Genomic DNA, 25,080 nt, shown 5'->3' with positions numbered 1-25,080 from the left:
GTTACCTGGGGGTTCCACCCCAAGTTGCTTCCATAGCATAAGCTCAAAAAGGGCTCCTCATGACTGATAAAGGACACCCCTATCACTCAGGAAATTGCGAGGGTTTGAAGAGCTTTGTGACCAGGACCAGGGACAAAGACCAAATATATTTCTTATTATGCCACAATTGTTAGTCCTCCATTCTTTCCCTCATTCAATCATTCAAACAATATTTGTTGCCAACTGTAATGCAGGAATTCCAGGCCATGGATTTCAGCCTGGTAATTAGATATTCTGATAAGACCACCAGGAGAATCAGATGCAAAAGACATAGCTGTTTATTACTCATGCTACAGGGGAAGCCCAGTGGCAGGCAGGAGGGCTAGCGAGAACCATGCCTCCCTCCTTCATATACACTGGAGCAGGGAGGAGAAAGGAATACTAAGAACAGCAGAAGACACTCTGGCTTGTGAATGGGAAAGTCTGACCTTCTCCTCAGTATAGTCCCTGGGACCTTCCCAGGAACAGGCTGTGTTTCTCCTTCCTTATGACTGCTAGCCAGACAGCTATCTAGCATCTTCGGAGGTGGAAGGGCCATGTCTGGCATCGGCCCCACACCAACCACAACCATTGTTGTATTTCAGGATCAAGCACGGTGCCTGGCACTCATTAGGTACTCAATAAACATTTGTTGAATGAATTAATTGATGGCCAACACTGCTAGTCATATATCATGATCTAATCAACCATTTCTCCAATGCTGAACATTTAGGATTTTTTCCTTATTTGTATAACCACTTTGTGCGTAAATCTTTTTTTTTTTCTGAAGCTGGAAACGGGGAGGCAGTCAGACAGACTCCCGCATGCGCCTGACAGGGATCCACCCCACACGCCCACCAGGGGGCGATGCTCCGCCCATCCGGGACGTTGCTCTGTCGCGACCAGAGCCACTCTAGCGCCTGAGACAGAGGCCATGGAGCCATCCCCAGCGCCCGGGCCATCTTTTGCTCCAATGGAGCCTCGGTTGCTGGAGGGGAAGAGAGAGACAGAGAGGAAGGAGAGGGGGAGGGGTGGAGAAGCAGAAATCTTTAGTGGAAAGAATTTCATTGGATGGAGTTGAAAGTGGGAGAAAAGTTCTAGGCAAATCATTTAAAAGGAAGATTACATAGAAAGATAAAATATACAGAACAGCGAAAACAAGTGTCTAGCTAGAGATGAGGTAGTATAGAAGAGAGAGCCAGGGCTAAATAGTGACAATAACGCTTCATATTTGTATGCCATTTAACAATTTATGAGTGCTTTCATGATGAACTCCATGTTACAGAATTTTTACAATGACATCACCTCCACGTTTAAATGAGAATATTCTGAATCATAGAGTTTGGGTTGACCAAGGTCACACAGTTAGTAAGTAGTGGAGATGGAACTGGGGTTTTATATTAAGCACAATGGAAAGTAATTAGAAGATTTAATTCATAATTGTTGTTGTTATAACTTTTTATTTAGAAATAGCTTATTACTTGCAAGAAATTGATAAATAGTACATAGGGATCCTGTATACCATGCATGTAGCTTTCTCCAATAGCATACCTTACCACAGAATATTGTCAAAACCAACAAACTTTTGTCATCGCTACAATATGTATTATTAACTTAGAGTTTCTCAACCTTGGCACTAATGACATTTTGGAAGGGATCATTCTTTGTTGTGGGGGACTCTGTTGTGCATTGTCGGATGTTCTTCAGCATCCTTGGCCTTTACATACTAGATAGATATTAGTGGGATACCACACTTGCCAACCAGAAATGTCTTGCCAATGGAATAAATATGGAACCTGATGAAGAGGGAAGTGTCAAGGATGATTTCAGGGTTTCTGGCTTAAAGCAGATGATACCACTTACTGAGAGAAATATGGGATCAAGTATTGAGCACAAAAGAAAAATTTAATTGTGGATATTGTGACTTTGGGAAGCCAGTGGGCCTTCCAGATGCCTAACATATCCAACAGGCAGTTGCAGGTAGAGTCATATGTATGCTATGTAGATATTATACAGAAGCTTGTTTTTGTATAATTTGAACTAATGTTAGATACTGTTGACACACACAGGTGAAAGTTTAATTTGTAGTACACCAGAAAATTCACAAGAAATATCTGTCCCCACCAGAGATTCTCCCCTTTGCTGTTACACAAGGGAAAGAACTTTGTAATGTGGTTTCTCAAGCATTTTGTAACAATTATATGAATGCTGGTGCAAATGAATAGGAAGAAGGCATACAGACAATGAACTAAAATGTCTGCACATACCTTTTAAAATCTCTTCTTGAGGAGTTGATACCTTATGTGCTTGGGTGGACAGATAAAACTGTTTTTCATTTCTGGTAAAAATAATTGGAAATGCCTGAACTAGAATTCTATCTATACTTTTAGTGATAGCGGTGGTGAAGTTGTTTAGGAAGGGTCCGGTGGGGTTAGAAATAAGCATCTTAACTCATTTTAGTGATGTCATTACTTGCCCAAAGGGGAAAGATCTGGCCGTTATCCTCCTATTACAATGGTATGGAAACAGAGTTCTGCTAAGGAGTTGTCAGAGAAATGAGCCAAGGAGTACGGATGGTTAGTCACAAGTAGGATGAAATACAGGCTTAATAATTTAAAAACAAATCTTCTCTGGTATGTTCCAACTCCCACATTTGTTCAGCTGTAAGCATTTGATGATGTTCCTGACTCTGGAAGACTTGTCTAGTGGTAGGAGGGAACCTGCTCTACGCAGAGGCATACTAGGATTGGACAGAGCTTCTTGGATCTCTAGGAATGTGCTTATTATGCCTGTCAGGATGAATGAGTGAGGGTCAGCTGGAATGGATGATGATGAAACTTTTAACTAAAAGGAAGCAGAATTTGCCACCCTGAATATGCCACTTTGGCATATTTGCTATTTTGAATTAAAGTTACTTGAGAAACAACCAGTACAAGGACACTCTGATCCCCCTGACCTCTGAAAGCAGAAAATAAATCACCCATACAAAAGATATTTTCCCTACACCAGGAGGGGAGGAGGCACCGTTATCAGCAGAGATAGGGGATTTAGGGCTGGGAACTTTATAAGTTTTTACTACCTTTCTAAAACACTATTTTATCAACTAAGGGAGAAGCAATGTCAATGTAGGAAATGTTCCAGAGGCAAATGCCCTGGCCGGATGGCACAAGTCTCAACAGTGTGGACCCTGAGCTACCCTATTGGATGGAGCTAGCTGCTTAGAAGCTGGGCTTTGTGCTTGTGGCCGGTGTACTGAGTGTCAGCTCTGACTTCTCTGCCTGACACCTGTGGCACTCCTTCTCCAGCATGGCTCTTTCTCACCACTGCTGTCTCACAGCCCTGTAAGAGACCCTATGTGGGAGACAGAGCTGTGGGCTGATGGCTGAAGCTGCCTGGGTGCCACCCAAGTTAAACCAGGCAGGGGAAAATGGCAAATTCTTTTGAATTTGGCGGCCTCAATGCCCGTTCTATAACAGAAATCCCCGCTTCTGCACACCCTATCCTGGTAACATTCACATGCAGGCATCTTGGATTAGCATACATACATCTTGTCTATGAGGAAAGCATGGGGCTAAGCTACTTTTGGGAAAACCTAGACCATATCACCTCGCAAGAGCCTGAAGTATCTGAGGAAAGCCAGATGCCTTATGCCCAGTGTGAGCACTTAAGGCCATAGCCTCGTATAGAACAAGTAGGGGTTCCTAGCAATTACAAAGGTTAGAGGTAGGAAAATCAGGCTGCCCAGCTCATGGTAGCCCCAACAATAACCCATAAAGCTGATCTTGGAAGCCCTGGCTGGGTACTCAGCTGGTTAGAGCATCATCCCAACATACTGAGATTGTGGGTTTGATTCCTGGTCAAGGCACACACAAGTGGAAAAACAAATTTTCTGTTTCTCTCTCTCTCTCTCCCTCTCTAAAAACCAATTTAAAAAAAGCTGATCTTGCCTGACCAGGCAGTGGTGCAGGGGATAGAGTGTCGGCTTAGGACACTGAGGACCCAGGTTCGAAATCCTGAGGTCATTGACTTGAGCGTGGGCTCACCTGCCTTGATTGTGGGGTCACAGACATAACCCCATGGTTGCTGACTTGAACCCCAAGGTTGCTGGCTTAAGCAAGGGGTCACTGGCTAAGCTGGAGCCCTCCAGTCAAGGCACATATGAGAAAGCAGTCAATGAATAACTAAGGTGCTACAACTATGAGTTGATGCTTCTCATCTCTCTCCCTTCTTGTCTTTCCTACTAAAGAAAAAAAAATGATGATGATATTGGCCTTTAGACCAAGATATGAAGAAAAGGAAACCCCAATAGCCCCAAGAGAGGAAGGCCCTCTACTGCCGCTATTTTTAAGTGTTTGATAAAACAGTGTACAGTGGCAGCATTAAAATTTAATTTTCTGGAATTCGCAGATAGGTCATCCTGCAAACGATACTAACTTGTGTATTATGGTGGAGATGGAACAGTTGCAATATTCGAATTATGTCTAGAAAAGGAAATGAACTAAAACCATTTCAAGCAGAGTTCTACCAACCTAAGAAAGGTGGAAATGCTAGGAAGATTGGCATGGAGTCGAACATGTGCATTGCGGGTACCGCACTCAGTCAAATTTTAGAAACTGCCGACTACATTAGTGAACATTCCCTTGCAGAATTTATAATACTTAAAAGATCTATTCTTTTTATTTTTATTTTTTAGTGAAGAGATGAGTTGTGTGGAACTTGTTGCTAGTGGGAGGTGGCTCTCAGCGCAGGCCTGATTCTCACGAGTGGTGATTTCAAGTAATTTTCCATTTGCTCTGTCAGTGATGACTAAAATACGGGTTGAACGGCTCAAGAGGTGATTGTCTGAGACCATAGATATTTCTAAATTGTATCAAAGAATAATTGGGGGAAATGTAGAATAAAAGAAAGAAAGGAAACCCAGGATGTATAAATACTTATTAGCTTTGCCGCAGAGCGTGCGTGTGAGTGCAGTGATGGGATCTGGCTGCAGCTGTGGTGTGGGCTGACCGAAAACGAGCCCGACCAGGCAGCCCACTGAGTGCTCAGGGCAGGGAGCACAGTCAGGGCCGGCCAGGGCTTGTGAGGACCAGGGCTCTGCTTTCTGCCTGCTGGACAAGCCAGCACAGAGGAGAAGAAACACTTCAGTTTTGGTGACTGGCTTCTACCCTCCAGGGTTTAGCATAGCACTCAATGGGGTTCTAAACTAAAGGGAAAAGGAGTCACAGAAACAAAATGTTTTCCATTTTCCAATTTTACAGCATGAATCCCTTCAGAATCTCTTTAACATATGGTTCCCCTTCTTTTGCAAATATAGTGGACCTGACCTATATAACCAGAACTGGGGATAGCGATCTAATATTGGCCCAAAGGACAGCTCACTGTGGACTCTGGCTCTTTAGGGAGATGTAACCACTGGTACATTTGAATCCCCTCCAAATGAGCTTTATTATACTGGCCTTCCTTTGGCCACAGGGTAGGCAAAGGTAGGATCACAGTTGTTTGAATGGAAAGACATAAAAATGTTATGCTTATTAAAATAGATTTAGTAACTCAAAAGAATGCCACAATGCAACTGTAAACCTACTTTTGCCAAAATTTCTATAGTATACACTCCTGCAGAGGAAGGATTGTAAACCCTAAAATTGGTGAGCAAAAGTGAGGAGTCTGGCAGGGAGAGGAGGCAGACAATGTCAGTTTGCAGATTGGGAACTTCCAAAAGGACTAAAGGTAATCAATGTAAATCCCATTACTAGGATGCTGGATGCTGAATGAACTGTGTGGTTTTAATGACTTTTTTTTTTTTTTTTTTTTTTAGTAGTTGCCAAGCATTTCAGAAAAAGCCTTCTGTCTGATCCCACCTCCACATTCTTGTTAGTTTTTAATATTAATTTTTATTGAGGTATAATTGACATACATAGTTTCAGTGGTACATTATGATTCGATATTTGTATATACTGGGAAATGATCACCACAGTAAACCTGGTTACAGTCACCATACAGTTCCAGCTCTTCTCCTGATAAACACCTTTATAATTTAGTATTAGCAACTTTCAAATATGCAATAAGGTATACTCAACCACAGTCAGCATGCTGTAGAGTACATCCCTCTGTTCTATAACTGCAACTTCGTAGGTTTTGACCTTCTTCCTTCATTTTCCCACCCCAAGACCACCTCTGGCAACCACCCATCTTTTCTCTGCATTTGTGCAGTTGGTTTTTTCTTTTGTTTTGAGATTACGCATGTCAAATTATACAGAATTTGTTGTTCTCTGACTTATTTCACTGATCAAAATGCCCTCTAGGTCCATCCACATTGTCAAAAATGTCAAGATTTTCATTTTTATAGCTGAATACAGCTCCATTGTATGTACATACCACCTTTCTTTATCCATTCATACACCGATGGACACTTGGGTGGTTTCGTATCTTGGCTTTTGTAAGTATGCTGCAGTCAACACGGGGATGCCACTTGCTAACGTTGTTCTAAGATGGCGAGCTCCACTCCCCTGCTTTAGGAACTGGTGATGAGACTGGGATCTCCTGGTTGAGAAGTAAGGCACCAGGCAGCACCCCCGTCCACCCGGAATCCTGCACCTGCAGCTACACCCCGCTCAGCTGAGCGCTCTGAATGCAGGGAAGTTGGGGGGTGGGTTCAATTCGACACACGCAGAATTGACAGCAGTGTACCCTTTCTCCTTCAAACTGTTAGTGGGGCAGAAATTGAGTACTAATAAGTTTGGACCTAGTCTGGCTAAACTTCACTTAGCATTAAAGGCTAAAATATCAAAGCAGTGTCCAGAGCTACAGCAACTCTCCCAGCAAGACAAGTGATAACCCCACTTGGCCCCCAAACAGTTTCCTGGGATGAATGACCCCTTATGGTCATCCTTGAAAGAAGCCTTCTGTCTAAAAACCCAGTGTGTTCCGTTTGATTAGTTACTTCCGGATGAAAACGGGCTTTTTAAATAGGGAGCTGGTTGCCTCAGTATGACTTGGAAAGCGCCTGAGTTTTTACCATGCTCAGCTCCCCGTCACCAGGGTGACACTACCTCTAGCGAGGAGGGAGCAAAACAGCCGGGCATATCCTGATACTCTGCTACCAGGACACCAACCTTTCTTTATCCTGTTGCCAAGGAAAGCATTAACAGCAAGGACACAGTGCAATTCAGAAGTTAGTCTTGCATTCCAAACCTAAAACAATGATTCAAGAATAGCAAAGGTGGGAGGATAGAAATAAGCAGTAAGCCTAGTCCAGAGCTTGGCACAGAGTCCACACTAAGGGTGAGCTGAAGTTAGAGAGCACAGTATTCACTTTATTAAGATTCTTTAGCAACAAGGAAATAGCTTTTTGCATTGTGATTGAAAATCTCAATAGCATATAGATTTGCAAGTTTTCTTTTTCTATTAGGCCATTAACTGTTTGATATAACAACCAATCCCTTTTCCCCCTCTGATTGAAGATTCAGTGTAAGACTAGAAGGGCACGCCTGACCTGTGGTGGCACAGTGGATAAAGCATCGACCTGGAATGCTGAGGGCGCCGGTTCGAAACCCTGTACTTGTCTGGTCAAGGCACATATGGGAGTTGATGCTTCCTGCTCCCCCCCCCATTCTCTCTCTCTCTCTCTCTCTCTCTCCTCTCTAAAATGAATAAAAAGAAAAAAAGAACAGAAGGGCCAGGTGTTGGGGATATCAGAGGTCTTTAATTCTAAAAAAAAAAAAAATGTTCCTTGTTGCCATGGGTCACCCTGTTGTCATGTTAGATGGACCTTATGATGACATTATGGTTCAGTAACCCAGTTGGAGATGGGTCCTCTGGTGCCGCTGCAACCCAGAATACCCGCGCTTGCCCGTGCCACCCTCGCCTTCCTCGTCTGCCTTTGCCTCTTCCACTTGTGCCTCTCTGTCTTGCCTTTGACCTGGCATGAGTCCGTCATCAGCATTCATTTTGTGGTTCCCATCTTCCAAGGTATGTGTAGTTTTCCCAAGCGTTTTTTTTTTTTTTCTGTCAGAATCAAATTTTTCAAAGCGCATCATCAAGAGCAGCTTACTGATTGCTTATTAAATGAATTGAACATATAAAATCTCAGTGTATCGTGTTTTGTAGGCCATGTTGTGTATTTTCATTAAAGGGGTGGATTCTCTGTATACTTGTTTTTTGCATGTCAAGTGGGGTTAGCAGTGTATGGACAGGAATTGCTAAGGGATGGTGAGGCCTCTTTTTATGAGGTGACATCCTTGAGTCGATACCCATAAGCCCTATACTTCTTGTGCAAGATGGGCTAAGTCCCTAGTGAGGAAACACTGTGTCGTAAATAGGGGCAGAGCTCCCCTCGAGCTGAGGAGCTCAGACACAGTCTAGGACTCTAAAAGAACTTTCCTAAGAAGCTACTCATAGATCTTTACGGGGAAGTGACATGTAGATATTCATCTAATGTGGGAAAATGGCTGAGGTTTAGACGTGGTTCTGAGACAAGTCTTTTGTGCAGACTTTGGAACGCCGGATACTACAGGGCCAGAACGCCGCCCTGCAAGCACTAGAAAAGATGGTTTAAAGCAAAACAGTTGATCCCTATGGCCTTTCCTTACAGACCTGAAAGACATTAGTTAACTACCCTTCTATGCGCCTGAACCCAGGCTCTGTTAATTTACCTCATGAGCAAAGAGACCAATAAATTCGATGAGGCTGCAGTGATCTGGGCTCTCAGTCCTAGAGGCTGGGAGTCCCCTGTACCCATCTTTGTCTGTATGTTGTGTCTTGTGTATGTTTTTTCTTCAGTCCTGCAGCGTCTTCCTTTCATGCACGCCCACGGCTGAGCTGGTCTGGGCAACCTAATGTCCTCCAAATTCTGTTCATTGCCATGGGTCACCCTGTTGTCATTATGTTACATGGACCTTATGATGACATTATAGTTCGGTAACCATTTTTGTGAAGAATGTAGGGGAACAGAAACCACTCCAGCTCAAAGGTGCTGCTGCTTCAAAAGAAACACAAGAGACTCCTTCAAGGCCAGAAACAGGCTCTTCTTTCCCTCCCCTCCCCCGCCACAGGAGCCATACTGTTGTGCCTTCCCAGCTCAGAAGTGAGGATGACACCTCAAATGTGTATTTATCTCATTCAACATCCTTGAGAGGACCCTGGTTCTTGATGATTACACTAAAAGGGAACCTTTGATTTAGTGCTGCTGGAAGCAAGAGGAAGAAGACGGTCCCCTGTAAAGCCAGGGGCTGCCACTGTCATGGCCATACAGGTTCACTTCGGGTTTGGCGGACAATAAAGAAACAGTGGAGCCAATAAATGGTGGGCCACTTTATTTATTAAAGTCTCGCACCGGCTGACGAGCAAACACACGGGGAAAACACTTTTCTCTGGTTCTGCAACCAGAAGACTCTTCTCCCGTTTCTCCTAGAATCGAAGGCCCCCACCAGTCTCAGCAAGGCTCACAAAGCCCCTCAGCTCTGGTTCTCCATCTGGACACCTCTCTTTTTGCAAAACTGGTTTCTTCCTCAGCACTCTGGATTCTCTCTGCTCTCCCTGAAAAAAACTACAGGGGCCCACAAAGACCCCTCCTCCAGCAAACATTAGCAAAACAACGGCCCCTCCCAAGTAGGAATGCAATCGGCAATTTGCAATCAACTGCCCTGCTCTGAGGGCAAGCACACAGGTGGCTGCCCAGCGCCATTTTTTTAACCATAAAACTGAGCAAACCCAAAAAATACAAATTTTACAAACTCATTTATCCAACACCCCCTGATTAATATTCCAGACTAACAGATGATTAAAAAGAAGCACTCAGACGTTGGTTTTCTTCATGTTGTCTCTATCAAGTGAAAGTGCCAGCCTAGAAGACAACAAAATACAAAATGGAGTGTTAAGAATTAAGAAATTACTGTTAAAATTTTTTTCTATTTAATGAGAGGGAGACAGAGACAGACTCCCGCATGCACCCCAAATGGGATCTACCCGGCAAGCCCCCTATGGGACAATGTTCTGCCCAGCTGAGCCCCTGCGCCATTGAAACTGGAGCCATTCTAGCACCTGAGGCAGAAGCCATGCAGCCATCCTCAGCACTCTAGGCCAACTAGCTTCAATCCTGCTCTGGTTGCAGGATGGGAGGAAGAGGAGGAGAAGGAGGAGGAGGAAGAGGAGAGGGAGAGAGAGGGGGAGAGAGGGGGAGAGAGGGGGAGAGAGAGGGAGAGAGAGGGAGAGAGGGAGAGAGGGAGAGAGGGGGGGGAGAGAGGGAGAGTGGGAGAGGGGGAGGGGGAGAGAGGAAGAGAGGGAGGGAGGAGAGAGGGAGGGAGGAGAGAGGGAGGGGGAGAGAGGGAGGGGGAGAGAGGAAGAGAGGGAGAGAGGGAGCAGGAGAGAGGGAGAGAGGGAGGGGGAGAGAGGGAGAGAGGGAGGGGGAGGGGGAGAGAGGGAGGGGGAGAGGGGGAGAGAGGGAGGGGGAGAGAGGGAGAGAGGGAGGGGGAGAGAGGAAGAGAGGGAGAGAGGGGGAGAGAGGGAGGGGGAGAGAGGGGGAGAGGGAGGGAGGGAGAGGGAGGGGGAGAGGGAGAGAGGGGGAGAGGGAGGGGGAGAGAGGGAGAGAGGGAGGGAGGGAGAGGGAGAGAGGGAGGGGGAGAGGGAGAGAGGGAGGGGGAGAGAGGGAGAGAGGGAGGGGGAGAGGGAGAGAGGGAGGGGGAGAGGGAGAGGGGGAGAGAGGGATGGGGAGAGAGGGGGAGAGGGAGAGAGGGAGGGAGAGAGAGGGAGAGAGAGGGAGAGAGGGAGGGAGCGGGAGAGAGGGAGCGGGAGAGAGGGAGGGGGAGAGAGGAAGAGAGGGAGAGAGGGAGCAGGAGAGAGGAAGAGAGGGAGAGAGGGAGCAGGAGAGAGGGAGAGAGGGAGGGGGAGAGAGGGAGAGAGGGAGGGGGAGAGGGAGAGAGGGGGAGAGAGGGAGGGGGAGAGAGGGAGAGAGGGAGGGGGAGAGAGGAAGAGAGGGAGAGAGGAGAGGGAGAGAGGGGGAGAGAGGGAGGGGGAGAGAGGGAGGGGGAGAGAGGGGGAGAGGGAGGGAGGGAGAGGGAGAGAGGGAGGGGGAGAGGGAGAGAGGGAGGGGGAGAGGGAGAGAGGGGGAGAGGGAGGGGGAGAGAGGGAGAGAGGGAGGGAGGGAGAGGGAGAGAGGGAGGGGGAGAGAGGGAGGGGGAGAGGGAGAGAGGGAGGGGGAGGGGGAGGGGGAGAGGGAGAGGGGGAGAGAGGGATGGGGAGAGAGGGGGAGAGGGAGAGAGGGAGGGAGAGAGAGGGAGAGAGAGGGAGAGAGGGAGGGGGAGAGAGGGAGGGGGAGAGAAGGAGAAGGGGAGAGAGGAAGAGAGGGAGAGAGGGAGAAAGGGAGAGGGAGAGAGGGAGAGAGGGAGGGGGAGAGGGGAAGAAGGGGAGAGGAGGAGAGAGGGAGAGGGAGAGAGGGGGAGAGGGTGAGGGTGAGGGAGGAGGGTGAGGGAGGAGGGAGGAGGGAGGAGGGAGAGGGAGAGGGAGAGGGAGAGGGAGAGGGAGAGGGAGAGGGAGGGAGAGAGATGGGTGCTTCCCATGTGCCCTGACTGGGAATTGAACCTGGGATGTCCACACACCAGGCCAATGCTCTACCACTGAGCCAACCGGCCAGGGCCAGGAATTACTGTTAAATTTTTAAGGCACTGTAATGATATTGTGGTTATGTTTAAAAAGAATGTCTATCTTTTAGAGAAACATTCGGAATTGTTTTAAATTAAACGATAGTGGATATTTCTTTTAATATTAATTGGGGGGCAGTGGCAACTTCATGAAAGTTGATAATTTTTCAAGAACGGTGACATGTACACAGGAGATCATTACACTACTCTGTACTTTTTTATATAGGGCTGGGCAAAGGCAGGTTGAATTACCAGCCATCATTACCTAAAAGGTCTATCATAAGTAAGACTACAAAATAATAGCAATAACAATATACTACTACTAATAATACGTATCAATAATACAATGATCAATAAATAAATAATAATACAACAATAAACAGGCTGACCTGTGGTGGCACAGTGGATCAAGTGTCAACCTGGAATGTTGAGGTCGCCAGTTGGAAACTCCAGGCTTGCCCGGTCAAGGCACATATGAGAAACAACTACAAATTGCTTCCTGCTCCTCTCTGCTTCCTTTCTCTCTCTCCTCTCTCTAAAATCAATAAATAAAATCTAAAAGAAAAAAAGAACACACTGTTTCGCATACATACAACTACTAACCTACATTTGCCTTCCCGTGTATGTGACTTCTCCCATAATAATAATCAAAGAAAAAGACCCTGGCTATCTGGATTTCTTCTTTTCCTTCTTTTTTTGGCTTTTAAAATTTTCCTTTTTCTATCTTGATCTGCAAATTAAAACACATTATAATTGAAAAAAAGTTACCAATACTTTTGAGCAGAAAAAAAATTGCTTTTGTTGTTACAGAGAAACTGATTCATTCAAACACTTATGTCAGGAACTACGCTGTGCACTGGGAACAAAGAACTTAGAAGTCACACTAGGTACAACATGCTAAAAAGAACTGCCACCTACTCTTCTCAGCCTATTCCAAAAAACTCGAGAGGACAGAAGGCTTCTAAACTCATTTTATGAGACCAGCATTATCCTAATTCCAAAACCAGAAGAAGACAAAGAAAGAAATCTCCAGAACAATATCCCTAACGAACATAGCTGCTAAAATCCTAAACAAAATATTGGCAAAAAGGATCCAGCAATATATGAAAAAGATCACACACCATGGTCAAGTGAGATTTATTCTGGGGATGCAAGGTTGGTATAATATTTGCAAATCAATAAACATGATACCCCATATAAACAAAGTGAGGAGAAAAAAAGTCACATGGTCATATCAATGGATGCAGCAAAAGCATTTGCTAAAATCCAGCACCCATCCTATTTATGACAAAAACTCTCAGCAAAGTGGGAACACAGGGAACCTACCTCAACATGATAAAGGCCATCTATGACAAACCCACAGCCAACATCATACTCAATGGGGAAAAATGACAAGTGTTTTCCTTAAGATCGGGAACGAGACAGAAATGTCCACTTTGGCTGCTCTTATTCAACTAGTACTGCAAGTTGTAGCCACAACAGTCAGACGAGAAGAAGAAATAAGAGGCCTCCAAGTTGGAAAGGAAGAAGTAAAAATGTCATTATTTTCAGATGACATACTATATATAGAGAACCCTAAAATTCCAACAATAAACAACTAGAACTGATAAAAAATTCAGTAAAGTTGCAGGATACAAAATAAATACCCAGAAATCATTTATATTTTTATACACTAATAATGAACAATCAGAAAGAAAAACTAAGGAAACAATCTCATTCACAATTACTTAAAAGAAATACCTAGGAATAAATTTAACCAAAGAAATAAAACACCTGTACTCAGAAAATTGTAAGACACTGAAGAAAGAAACTGAAGAAGATACAAGTAAGTGGAAGCATATATCATGTTCATGGACAAGAAAAATTAACATCATTAAAATGCCCACTCTACCCAAAGCAATCTATAGAGTCAATGCAATTCCTATCAAAATACCAATGGCATATTTCACAGAACTAGAACAAACATTCCAAAAATTTATATGGACCTACAAAAGACCCCATTCTCATACAGCCACAGCAATCTTGAGAAAGAACAAAGTGAGAAGAATCATGCTACCTGGTATCAACTATACTATTAAGGCCACAGTAACCAAAATAGCATGGTACTGGCATAAAAACAGATATATAGATAGATGGAATAGGCCCTGGCTGGATGGCTCAGTGGTAGAATGTCAGCCCAGTGTGTGGATGTTTTGGGTTCAATTCGCTGTCAGGGCACACAGGAGAAGTGACCATCTGCTTCTCTACCTCTTCCCTTCTTCCTTTCCTCTCTCTCTGTCCCTCTCCCTCTCTCTTTCTCTCTCCCCTTCCTTCAGGCAGTGGCTTGATTGGTTGAAGTATATTGGCCAAGGCACTAAGGACGGCTCAGTGGAGTCTCTGTCTCAGATGCTAAAAATAGCTTGGTTGCGATCATTGGCCCCAGATGGGGGTTGCCAAGTGGATTACAGTTGGGACACATGCAGGAGCCTGTCTCACTATCTCTCCTCCAGAAAGTAGAAAAATAGAATAAAAATAGATTAATGGAACAGAAAAAGAGAGCACAAAAATAAGCCCATGCCTGTATGGTTAATATTTGACAAAGGAGGCAGGACATACAACAGGGTAAAGACAGTCTAGCCAATAAATGGTTTTGGAAAAATTGGGCAGATACATGCAAGAAAAGTTTAAACTAAACCACCCTCTTACACCATACACAAGATGAAACTCAAAATGGATTCAAGACTTAAATATTTGACTTTAAACCATAAAAATCCTAGAAGAAAACATAGGCAGTAAAATGTCAGTCATTTCCCTTAGCAATATCTTTTCTGATATATCTCCTCAGGTAAAAGAAATAAAAAATAAATGGGACTAGCCCTGGCCGGATACCTCGGTTGGTTACAGCGTCATTCCAAAGCACAGAGGTTGCTGGTTCGATACCCGGTCTGGGCACATACAGAAACAGATCTATTTTCCTGTCTGTCTGTCTCTCTCTCTCTCTCTCTCTCTCTCTCATCCTCTCTCACTAAAATCAATAAATAAAAATTTCAAAAATAAAAAATGGGACTACATCAAACTAAAAAGTTTTTACACAGCAAAGGAAACGTTCAACAAAATGAAACGACAACGCACTGAATGGCGGGACACATTTGTCAACCATAACATTTGATAAACGGTTAACATTCCAAATTTATAAAGAACTTATACAACTCAACATTAAGAAAAAAAACAATCCAATTGAAAAATGGGCATCAGAGAAATGCAAATTAAAGCCATAATGAGATACCATCTCACACCTGTCAGAATGACTATTATCAATAAATCAACAAACAACATGTGCTGGTGAGGGTGTGGAGAAAAGGGAACCCTGCTGCACTGCTGGTGGGAATGCAGGCTGGTGCAGCCACTGTGGAAAATAGAACTGCCTTATGATGCAGTGATTCCACTTCTGGGAATATATCCAAGGAAACCTAAAATACTGATCGGAAAGAATATATGCCCCTTATGTTTGTTGCAGCATTATTTACAATAGCCAAGATCTGGAAGCAGCACAAGTGCTCATCAGCAGATGAGTGGATAAAAAAGCTGTGATAGATTTACACAACGGAATAGTACTCAGACGTAAAAAAGAAAGAAATCTTACCCTTTGCAATAGCCTGGATGGGCCTGGAGAGCATTATGCTAAGTGAAATAAGCCAGTCAGAGAAAGACAAGTATCATGTGACCTCACTTATATGTGGAATCTAATGAAAAAGTGAACTAACAAAAAAAATAAAAACAAACTAATAGAAAAAGACTGACAGCTAGGGGACCGGAGCTGCTGGGCTGGGTGAAAAAGGTAAAGGAATTAAGCACAAATATTTTTTTGACACACACATCATGGTGATGAGCAGCGGGAAATGGGGAGCAGGGGAGGCAGAACAGGCCACAGGAGGGGTACAGGATGACGGAAGGAGACTGGATTGGGGCGGGAGACACACACTACAATATAGAGATGGTGCACTATAGAACTGTACATCTGAATCCTGAATCATTTTATCAATGTCACTCCAAAAAATTCAATAAAAATGTTACACTAGGTATTAGATGATACAGAAAATTATTATTTCTTTATTGGGTGAGATAATGATATTGTGGATAAGCAGGCAAATGTCCTTTTATAAAGAGTTGCTGACAGAAATATTTAGCATGGAAGTGTTATATGTGTTCCTAACTTACTTTAAATACCTCAGCAGAAAAGCCACATTTGAAGGAAATATGTCAAAATACTAGCAGTCGTTAAAATCTCGGCGATATGTATACGGCATGGTACTATTCTCCTTATTCTTCTGAACGTTTGGGTATTTGCAGGAGAAAAGAGGGAACCCCTGTGCGTATCTGAGGGGTGCTGCCCAGGAGCCCCGTCTAACGGAGGAGACGGAGGTACAGAGAGAAACAGAACCCGAGTGACAGGGAGAAGCCGGGCGTGCTGGGCCTACAGTCTCAGAACCAGGCTGAGCGGGAGAGGCTGCTGAGGCCTGGCCGAGCGGGCAGGGTGACTCAGGCTAGTTCTCATTCAGAACAGTTTTACGACAGAAGTTATGCATGCCCATTGTTGAAATGAGTAAGCCAGGCAGATGCAGGGAGAGACTGGCATTGCAGGCAGACAGACAGACGGACACTCTGTATCGAGAAACAAAATCGAGAGGATGAACAGGGACTGTTGAGGAGACAGAAAGTAGCTCTCAGGCTACAGAGGATGCTACGAGAGAAAGTGAGAGCGTGTGACAGGGTGATGTGATCAGACCGGATCAGTCAGGGTCTCAACTCGACCCTGAAGGCTGTGGAACTGTTGAAGGAGCTTGTAGTAGGGGACTCACATGCCCAGATTTGTGTTTAAAAAGTTCCGTCTTCCAGCAATGAGGAAGGAAAGTGACAACGGGCCAGGAAACCCAGGTGACACGAGAGGAAGGGCACCCTTGTGGACGTGACAGAGGAGGCAGCCTCTGCCAGTCATCAGGCAGGACCAGGCACACACAAGGTGGCTTCTTGTGATGCGCCCCCCACGGGGTGTGTCCCTTCAATCAGCTGCCCGCCGGAGGGGGTCCTTGGCTGGGCCTTTTTGAAAACTGCACAAAGGTGCTCAGTGGGTGTGAGAACTGCACCGAAGAGCCCAGGCGGCCCTGTAAGGCTTCGCTGCAACACACTCCTCACAGCCCGAGCCGGACTCGGCCCACACGCCCCGTACAGCTAACTACACACAACCAATCCAGAGTCACACTGCTTCGGGTGAGTCCCCAGTGTGCGACCGTGAGGCCGGCACTGTATGCTGCTCTGCGCCTCCCTTTCCCCACCGCTAAGAAGTGTCCTGCAGGGACGCAGTGCAGTAAATAGCAAGCACTCTGAAGGGTGCCCGGCACAAAGTCTCTCAACTATTACTGCTTCTAAGAACCTACTTCTGAAACACACTTTCAGAAGTAAAAGTAGTTTTAAAGAGAGGCTTGCGGAATGACGTTGACTTTCTTACCACTGGAGTCTGTTTCGGAATCAGAGTCACTGTCACTGTCGTCAGAATACTTCTTGTGTTTTCTTTTAGATGATTTCTTCTTTCTCCTTTTCTTGGACCTTTCTTTTGAATGACTGGACTTCTTCTTCTTCTTTTTTTCCTCTACATAAAATAAAATAAAATAAAAACTAAGGTCTAAACAAGTATTTCTTAGTATCACTTTTATTGTATTTGAAATACTGAAAAGGAATATGTGATCAAAAATTTGAAAAAAAAGCTCTATATTTAAAATATACCTTCTGAGGTAGAAGTTGAAGTGGTGCTTTTCTTTGGCTCTTCATCCTCTACTGGTGTATGTTTGTCAGAGCTGAATTTAATGAACATGGTTGTAAGAATCAGAAATGTGAACTGCAAAATATAAAAATGTAGAATTAAAAATTTTCCATAACAGCACTGATTGTCCAAGAACCAATAAAAGCAAATAATGGGATAATTTTGTAATAGTACAGTTCAACAGACTTCCACCTTCATAATAGTATACTAATCCTTTACCTTGCATAATGCTTTAGAGCAAGCGTCCCCAAACTATGGCCCACAGGCCGCATGCGGCCCCCTGAGGCCATTTATCCTCCCGGCCGCACTTCTGGAAGGGGTACCTCTTTCATTGGTGGTCAGTGAGAGGAGGACTGTATGTGGCAGCCCTCCAACGGTCTGAGGGACAGTGAACTGGCCCCCTGTGTAAAAAGTTTGGGGACCCCTGCTTAGAGTGTGCAAAGTGTTACACAAATGGAAAGCAGCATGTAAGATTTATATTTTCAGAAGAAATCACGGGACAAAAGTAAGGAAAGGGGAGCTCTAAGGAAAGATGACAGAAAGTGGAGCTAAGAAGGCTGAGGGAAGACGTCATAATTTCATTCTATGTGTGTAAAGGACACATGGCAGGGTGGCAACTCTTCTGTCTCCCCAGAGCATGAAAAACCTCCCGCACTACAGTATAAACACATTTCGTTCTGTTGTAGAGAATTCTGAAAGAGTAATTAAAATTCTACAACAATTTAAAACTGGAATTTTCATATCATATCAATTTTTACTCTGGAGATCACATTTGGAATAAATTAGGCATCACATAGGAAATTAGTTTTAGGGTTCCTTCCAACTCTAACTCTGTTTCAGGTTGTTATAAGGATATCTGCAAGAAGTTTCTGACAGTAATGCTTTACCACCCGTCCCAGACCACAAAGTTTACTTGTGAAACACCTTGTCTCAACACAACCCAAAGTACACACAGCAACTTATCAATAGCACCAAAGAGAAAATAAGTAAAAGGAAACATGGGACCTTCAGATAGTATTAGATATAGGAAAAATAACTAACAAAACCATACTGGTACATTCATTTCAAAAATCCCTTTGCAGTGCTAAAATCTGGCATGCAGTCTGCCACTGGGTTAGTTAAGAAAAAAATAATTCAAAATAATTTAAATGCATTATTTGTTTTAACACCAAACCTTTCTATGAATAAGAAATTGGCACCCCATGAATAATAATTTAAAGAGAATCATTAGCACGGTAAAATCCACTGGCAATATGTTCTAATACTTAGGTACATTTCATGTTTTTGAATTAAGGGATATAAGAGGATAAATCAAAGGAAAGAAGAAAAATGTGAGATGTACTTAAAGCTCTTCACTTAATAAAAAATTAACAATAGATTCTGAATTTAACGAATGTTATAACATTAAAAAAATAAGTTTTTTTTAACAACTTACTCTGGTTCAGGATTGTATTGGTCAGCTAGGTCTGCGAAAACAAAATATCACACACGGGGTGGTTAAACAACAGAAATTATTTTCTCACTGTTCTGAAAGTTATAATGTGAAGATTCAAGTGTCATCAAGGTTGGTTTCTGGTGGGACTTCTCTTCCTGGCTGGTAAACTCTTGCCTTCTCCCTGTCCTCCTGTGGTCTTTCTTCTGTGCACACCTGGTGGAAGTGGGGGGTAGAGGGAGAGAGGGAGGGAGGGGGAGGAGCGGGGAAGGGAGGGATAGAGAGAGACAGAGTGAAAGAGAGAGAGAGAGATCTGTCTCTGATGTCTTTTTTTTTTAAATAAAGATACCCGTCCTGTTGAATTAGGGCCCCATCCTTATGCTATCATTTCACCTTAATTATTTCATTAAAGGCCCTATTAACAAAAACAGTCACTTTGAGGGCTAGGTTTCAACATATGAATCTGGGAGGTGTTACAATTCAGTCTATAACAAGGATTCTTTGGAGAAAGTCCTCATACTTCAGTAGCTCCCAAATCTCCAATACATGTTCACTTAATCTCCCAGAATATATAGGCATGTCAATAATTCAATGGGTGAATTTTGTTCTACCCATTCGTGTGTGTGTGTGTGTGTGTGTGTGTGCGCGTGCACGCATTAAATTCAATAGGTCCAGTTAAGTCCAAGTATCCTTTCACATTTTAAACCTTAAATTAATAAAACTTGGTATTAATGTAAACTCAACATTTAGGATTTGATGTTCTGATGTCAAATGGCATCAGACATCAGACTGCAGACAGTCTGAGAGACTGGGCCAGGAAGGCGGCCTGGGAGCCTGTCAGGTGCGCCTCTGCCGCACACATGCCGTAGCTCCCAACTGCTCTCGTCACCTTCTGCAATGTAACAGAAACAGTTTTACATGGGGAAAAAACTTCATTTGCTTATACACATTTATAAAGGAAAAAAAGAAGACTGTTTCAGTTTGGTTAAAACTTTAGTTTTCAGAAACCCAGAGTAAAGACAGTTTTTAAAAAGAAAGCACTAAAAGTAGTAAAAATAAACAGAGCTCTGAAAAGTTCCACAGGACAAAAACTGAAGTGTATGAAATTCAGGGGTTCTTTTCTCTGTTCTTCCTTTAATTTCTTTGTATATCATTGTTTGATTTAATCTTTGTGGTTACTAATTTTTTTGTGTGTGACAGAGACAGAGAGAAGAACAGACAGGGACAGACAGGAAACGAGAGAGATGGCAAGCATCAATTGTTCGTTGTGGCACCTTAGTTGTTCATTGATTGCTTTCTCATATGTGCCTTGACTGGGGGGCTACAGCAGAGCAAGTGACCCCTTGCTCAAGCCAGTGACCTTGGGCTTCAAACCAGCGACCATGGGGTCATGTCTATGATTCCACGCTCAAGGCAGTGACCCTTCACTCAAGCTGGTGAGCCCATGGCTCAAGGCAGATAAGCCCGTGCTCAAGCCGGCGAACTTGGGGTTTTGAAACTGGGTCCTCCGTGTCCCAGTCTGATGCTCTATCTACTGCACCACCGCCTGGTCAGGCTGTGGTTACTAATAAACTGAAAATAAACACAACTAACAGGGGCTCAATTCCCCAAAGTCTAGCTGTTTATGTCTTTGGATTTTTTTTTAAATCTTTACAAAACAAATTTATTTGGTTTCACAGTTTGAATAAATTATTTTTTACTTCTTTATTCAAGGCAAAAGGTACAACTATGCACACAGCCAGAGTGTCTCCTACTTCAAGAAGCAGGCAATCTCCTCACAGCAGTGGTGGAGCGGTCTCTCAGTCTGCTCTGCAAATGGGCTTTTTTGCCTGCCGTCCTGGTCCCTGCCACCTGTGACTGTGCGAGTGGAGTGGAGGCCCACAGCGGTCACCACTGAAGTTCCTACCCGCCCACAGCAAGAGCAGGACAGCCATCCCCTCCAGCGGCTCACTCACGGCCACCCGGGGCTACCCCTTGAGCTGTGTGGGTTTCCCTTCCAGTTAACAGCCCCCGTGGAGGTGCCGAGTCCCCTGGGGAACTTGTGCCCCATCGTCCTGGTCTCTCCCAGGCAGACTGGGTTCACTGGTGCATGAGCTTCTATTTTGGGACGTCTACCCTCTAGTAACTAGAGTCTAGTTCACGGCCAGTGTTGGAGTCCCCAAAGTACTCAGAATCTCACCAAGCCTCCAGCAGCACAATCACCTGTGATCTGGCTCAGGGCTCTTCTCAGCCCACCCCTCTCCCCTCCTCTCTGACTCGCCTCCTCCCTCTTCACTCCAGCCCCCAGACTAGGCAGACTGCAGCCAGCAGAAACAGTTCGGATCTTTTTTTTTTTTGTATTTTTCTGAAGCTGGAAACAGGGAGGCAGTCAGACAGACTCCTGCATGCGCCCACCCGAGATCCACCCAGCATGCCCACCAGGGGGTGATGCTCTGCCCATCTTGGGGTGTCGCTCTGTTGCAACCAGAGCCATTCTAGCGCCTGAGGCAGAGGCCACAGAGTCATCCTCAGCACCTGGGGAAACTTTGCTCCAATGGAGCCTCGGCTGTGGGAGGGGAAGAGAGAGACAGAAAGGAAGGAGAGGGGGAGGGGTGGAGAAGCAGATGGGCGCCTCTCCTGTGTGCCCTGGCCGGGAATCGAACCCGGGACTTCCACATGCCAGGCCGACGCTCTACCACTGAGCCAACCGGCCAGGGCTCAGTTGGGATCTTTTATATCAAAACAGAAAAACATCAAAAAAGACTTGAGAACTTGGCTCTTTACTATTTAAGGCACATGTGAGCCTTCCTGACCCCCCTAACTGTATGGCTTGCACCAAGTGGAAAATAAACAAGTAGCCAGCAAAAAGGGGAGGAGGAGGAGGCAGGCGATAGTCAGATGGAGAGCTCTGTCCCGAAGCACAGGCTGCCAGTTTTCCCCAGTCAGAGCACATACAGGAACAGACCGAGGTTTCTGTCTTTCTTTCCCATCCTCTCTCTAAAAATTAAAAAATTACAGAAAGTAAAAGTAAACAAATAACAGTTGTTCATATGAGTATAGGGGCTAACGGAGAGTGAAGACACACAGTTCTTAAGGCATGAAGCATAAAGTTAAGGCCCAACAATATGTGCTGCCTAGACATGGGGAAACCTACTGGGCCTCCAATGGCCTAACTGCAAATTCCCCTCCCCACTCTGCTGCTGCAGATGAGGTCTCTAGACAAACAAGCCTTCTTATCAGAGACCAGGTACAGTTCCAGATTATCTCGGGCAGTGGGTTTTAGGACCCTGCGGCCTGGGGCTTTCATTTGTTCAGTGTCAGGTGTACTGTGTTCAGCAACAGTATAACCTGAGGGAGACCATCGGTTCCTCACCAACAGGGTGAGCAGGAGACCATTACAGCGATCCCCGCTAACTGGTTCCATCTGTACTCCTAACACACTGCAGACGGATCATGAGAATTCTCATGTTTTCATTCTCGTGTTTTCTCGTTAAGATAAATTACTTATCTTCTACATGCACAAATGCAAACTCATCAATCTTTCGGTTAAAATTCTAAAATAAGAAACTGTTTTGTTTTTGATTGACAGACTGGGAGCACATTTCTGAAACATTTAACCCGGAGAGGTAGGTAGGTCCGCACTGTAACTGAGGGCTGCTTTTATTGTTTCTGCTCCCAGGCATGAAACCCGAGTAGCTATCATGGAACTACATGTTCCGGGTACTAAGTCATTAAAACAACATTCAAAATGTCAGCACTATTTTTAAGCCCTTTTTACATGTGAAGAAATGAAGCTGAGAGATTAAGGATCTTACCCAATGTTTTGCCTTTGTTAAATTAACATTTGTTAAGTGGATGGTGAGCCCAAGTTCAACAGCGGACCACTAGAGTAACGGAAATACTTGGTTACTCACAGGTCTGGTAGAAGTACACAGTATGCCTGCAGGGTCCATAGGAAGGTCAAAACAACTAGAGTCTGTGGGTGGAGTGCTTTGTGGTTCCCAGGCCAGAACCAGATAAGTCAGTTTAAACCTAAAGAGGGAGGTTTTGCTAAGCCCCCGAGGGTCTTACATAGGGTTCATACAGCATAGAGATGCTGGGAGGCAGGGGAGACAGTTGATCACAAGGGCTGCTGAGAAAATCCTATCAGGAACTTACATTTACTTGTGCCTCTGCAGGTTGCTATCTAGGACATGTGTTTGGATGAGGGGGATAGGGTCCATTTAAGGTCGCTGAAAGCCACCTGGCAGAACAAAGTGGATGCCGAGACCACAATACCATGGAGTAGCTTAGAAACTCTCAACACCCAATGTCATACAGGTATTAAGTGGCAAAGCAGGGCTTCAAATACAGGCAGTCAATCTGACTATTCTCCTTCTCACTCTGCTTTACTACCTCTCATTGCTGGAAGGAAAAAGAACCATGAAGGTGACAGAGGACAATCTGACTTTGGGTGATGGGTATGCAACATAATTGAACGACAAGATAACCTGGACATGTTTTCTTTGAATATATGTATCCTGATTTATTGATGTCACCCCATTAAAAAAATAAAATTATAAAAAAAAAATGTCCCTGCCTGGCAGCTCAGTGAGTAAGAGCTCCAGCATGTCGAGGCTGCAGGTTTGATCCCGGCCAGTGCACAGAAAAGAATCATCAAATCACGGCGTGAATAAGTGGAACAACAAATTGATGTTTCTCTCTTGTCTCTCTCTCTCCCTTCCTATCTAAAACAATCAACTAAAACAACAACAAAAAGACATGCCCCAACTGCTGTAATTTGAACCTACCCCTCAAAGCCTGGAAGTTTTTTAACTTCTCATTTTTAACACATTCAAGACACTCAGTATGCTACCTGACACATTCAAACATTAGATATGAATACTTACACAGCAATAATTATAATTCTTTTCCTTCTTCTCAAGCTATTTTCCCACTCCAATACTCACTTTCGTTAGAGGAAAACTGATCTCACCCTCTCCTCATTCCTCGAGGTCAAGATAGAGACCACTTAATGAGACCTTTCTCAAGGTTAGCACATCACTTTGCCTACATTGATCCAATCGTGTCTTGGAGGAAGATTTTTCTACTTTCTATTTTAAATCCTTAACGTCAATCCTTTCCAACTCCCGACAAAGAATTTCCACTTCCACACCCCAATACCATGTCCAACCTATCGAAGTTCATTCAACAAGCAACGGTTGAGCTCTAAGTGATAGTACAAAGAATTCTGTGATGAATAACTCACAGAACTCCTTTACACTAAGTGTACTGAAAAAAACTTGTTCACAAAAAGGTCTACAAGCCTTGGCATGTCTGCTACAACCAAAGGTAGAAAGGAGAGCTGGCATTGTCTGAAGGGAGCCAAGGATGAATGGGAATTAAGGGAGGAAAAGGGCGAATAAGGAGTTGCCCAGGACACACTCAAGAAAAAAGTGAAAACGGGTGCAAGGATGGTAGAAGGAAGTGCAATACCAATGGTCCAAAGAGCAGTGACAGATGAACCGGACTCAGAAGGCAGGTGCACTACTCAGAGCAAGGCTCGTCGTTCTCACCTACCTCCACCTGCCCTTGTCCAGGAGGCCAGGCCATAGCTTGTCGCTCCCGAAGAGACCGCAACAGGCAACCAGGAGGCAGAAACAGAGATGCTGCGGCACCAAGACCCGCTCTCATGAAAGATACTTTGAGCCGGACCGGTAAGGCAGGTCTCAGGAACTTCGAAGGATGTCACCCAGCTGGTGCCCGAGGCCATTCGGGTCCCTCTACCGAGAACTGGAATGCCAGGGAGAGTGGTGTCCCACGGAGAATGCGCGGACTTGCCGCGCCCCAACATTTTGCCAGAACTGGGACATTGCCCGGAAGCCACCGGCCTGACCCCGCCAGCCTCGCTCCTCCCACCCCCCCGCCCCGCACGCAGCCGGCGGCGGCGCCCCTCCCACCCCCCCGCCCCCGCACGCTGCCGGCGGCCGCGCTTACCCCCCGCCGCCCTTCGCACGCAGCCGGTGGCGGCGCTCCTCCCACCCCGCCGCACGCAGCCAGCGGCCGCGTTTTCCCAAACCCCCGCGCACGCAGCCGGCGACAGCGTTCCACGCCCCCACGCAGCCAGAGGCGACGCTTCCCACCGCCCCTCCCACGCGCGCTCGCGCGCACACGCAAACACACACGCAGCCGGCGGCGGCGCTCCCATTCCCCCCACCCCCCAACGCAGCCGGCGGCCGCGC

At 45.1% G+C, this 25,080-nt stretch overlaps 1 protein-coding gene across 3 annotated transcripts; it reads right to left on the bottom strand.

The window, feature by feature from the left end:
- Window positions 1–9,316: 9,316 nt before the first annotated feature.
- On the bottom strand, window positions 9,317–25,072 carry LOC136317557 (pre-mRNA-splicing factor CWC22 homolog). 3 transcript variants are annotated; one of them, XR_010727892.1, is made up of 7 exons: window positions 24,836–25,072; window positions 24,419–24,631; window positions 18,884–18,914; window positions 17,412–17,482; window positions 17,137–17,277; window positions 12,041–12,206; window positions 9,317–9,859 (listed from the first exon to the last, which is right to left on the bottom strand). XR_010727892.1 is itself a non-coding variant. In XM_066250352.1 (7 exons), exons 1-6 carry the CDS (start codon window positions 25,044–25,046, stop codon window positions 12,299–12,301), a joined length of 750 nt encoding a protein of 249 aa, XP_066106449.1. In that variant the 5' UTR covers window positions 25,047–25,072; the 3' UTR covers window positions 9,317–9,859; window positions 12,255–12,298. The 3 variants fall into 3 exon arrangements, 2 of the variants coding, with proteins under 2 accessions (XP_066106449.1, XP_066106450.1); XM_066250352.1 differs by lacking the exon at window positions 12,041–12,206 and adding an exon at window positions 12,255–12,381; XM_066250353.1 differs by lacking the exon at window positions 12,041–12,206.
- Window positions 25,073–25,080: the final 8 nt, after the last annotated feature.

This window comes from Saccopteryx bilineata, chromosome X (assembly GCF_036850765.1).
Source record: "Saccopteryx bilineata isolate mSacBil1 chromosome X, mSacBil1_pri_phased_curated, whole genome shotgun sequence".
Taxonomy (NCBI): domain Eukaryota; kingdom Metazoa; phylum Chordata; class Mammalia; order Chiroptera; family Emballonuridae; genus Saccopteryx; species Saccopteryx bilineata.
Note: the sequence above shows the minus strand (reverse complement) of the source record. Positions and strands in the feature narration are given on the sequence as shown.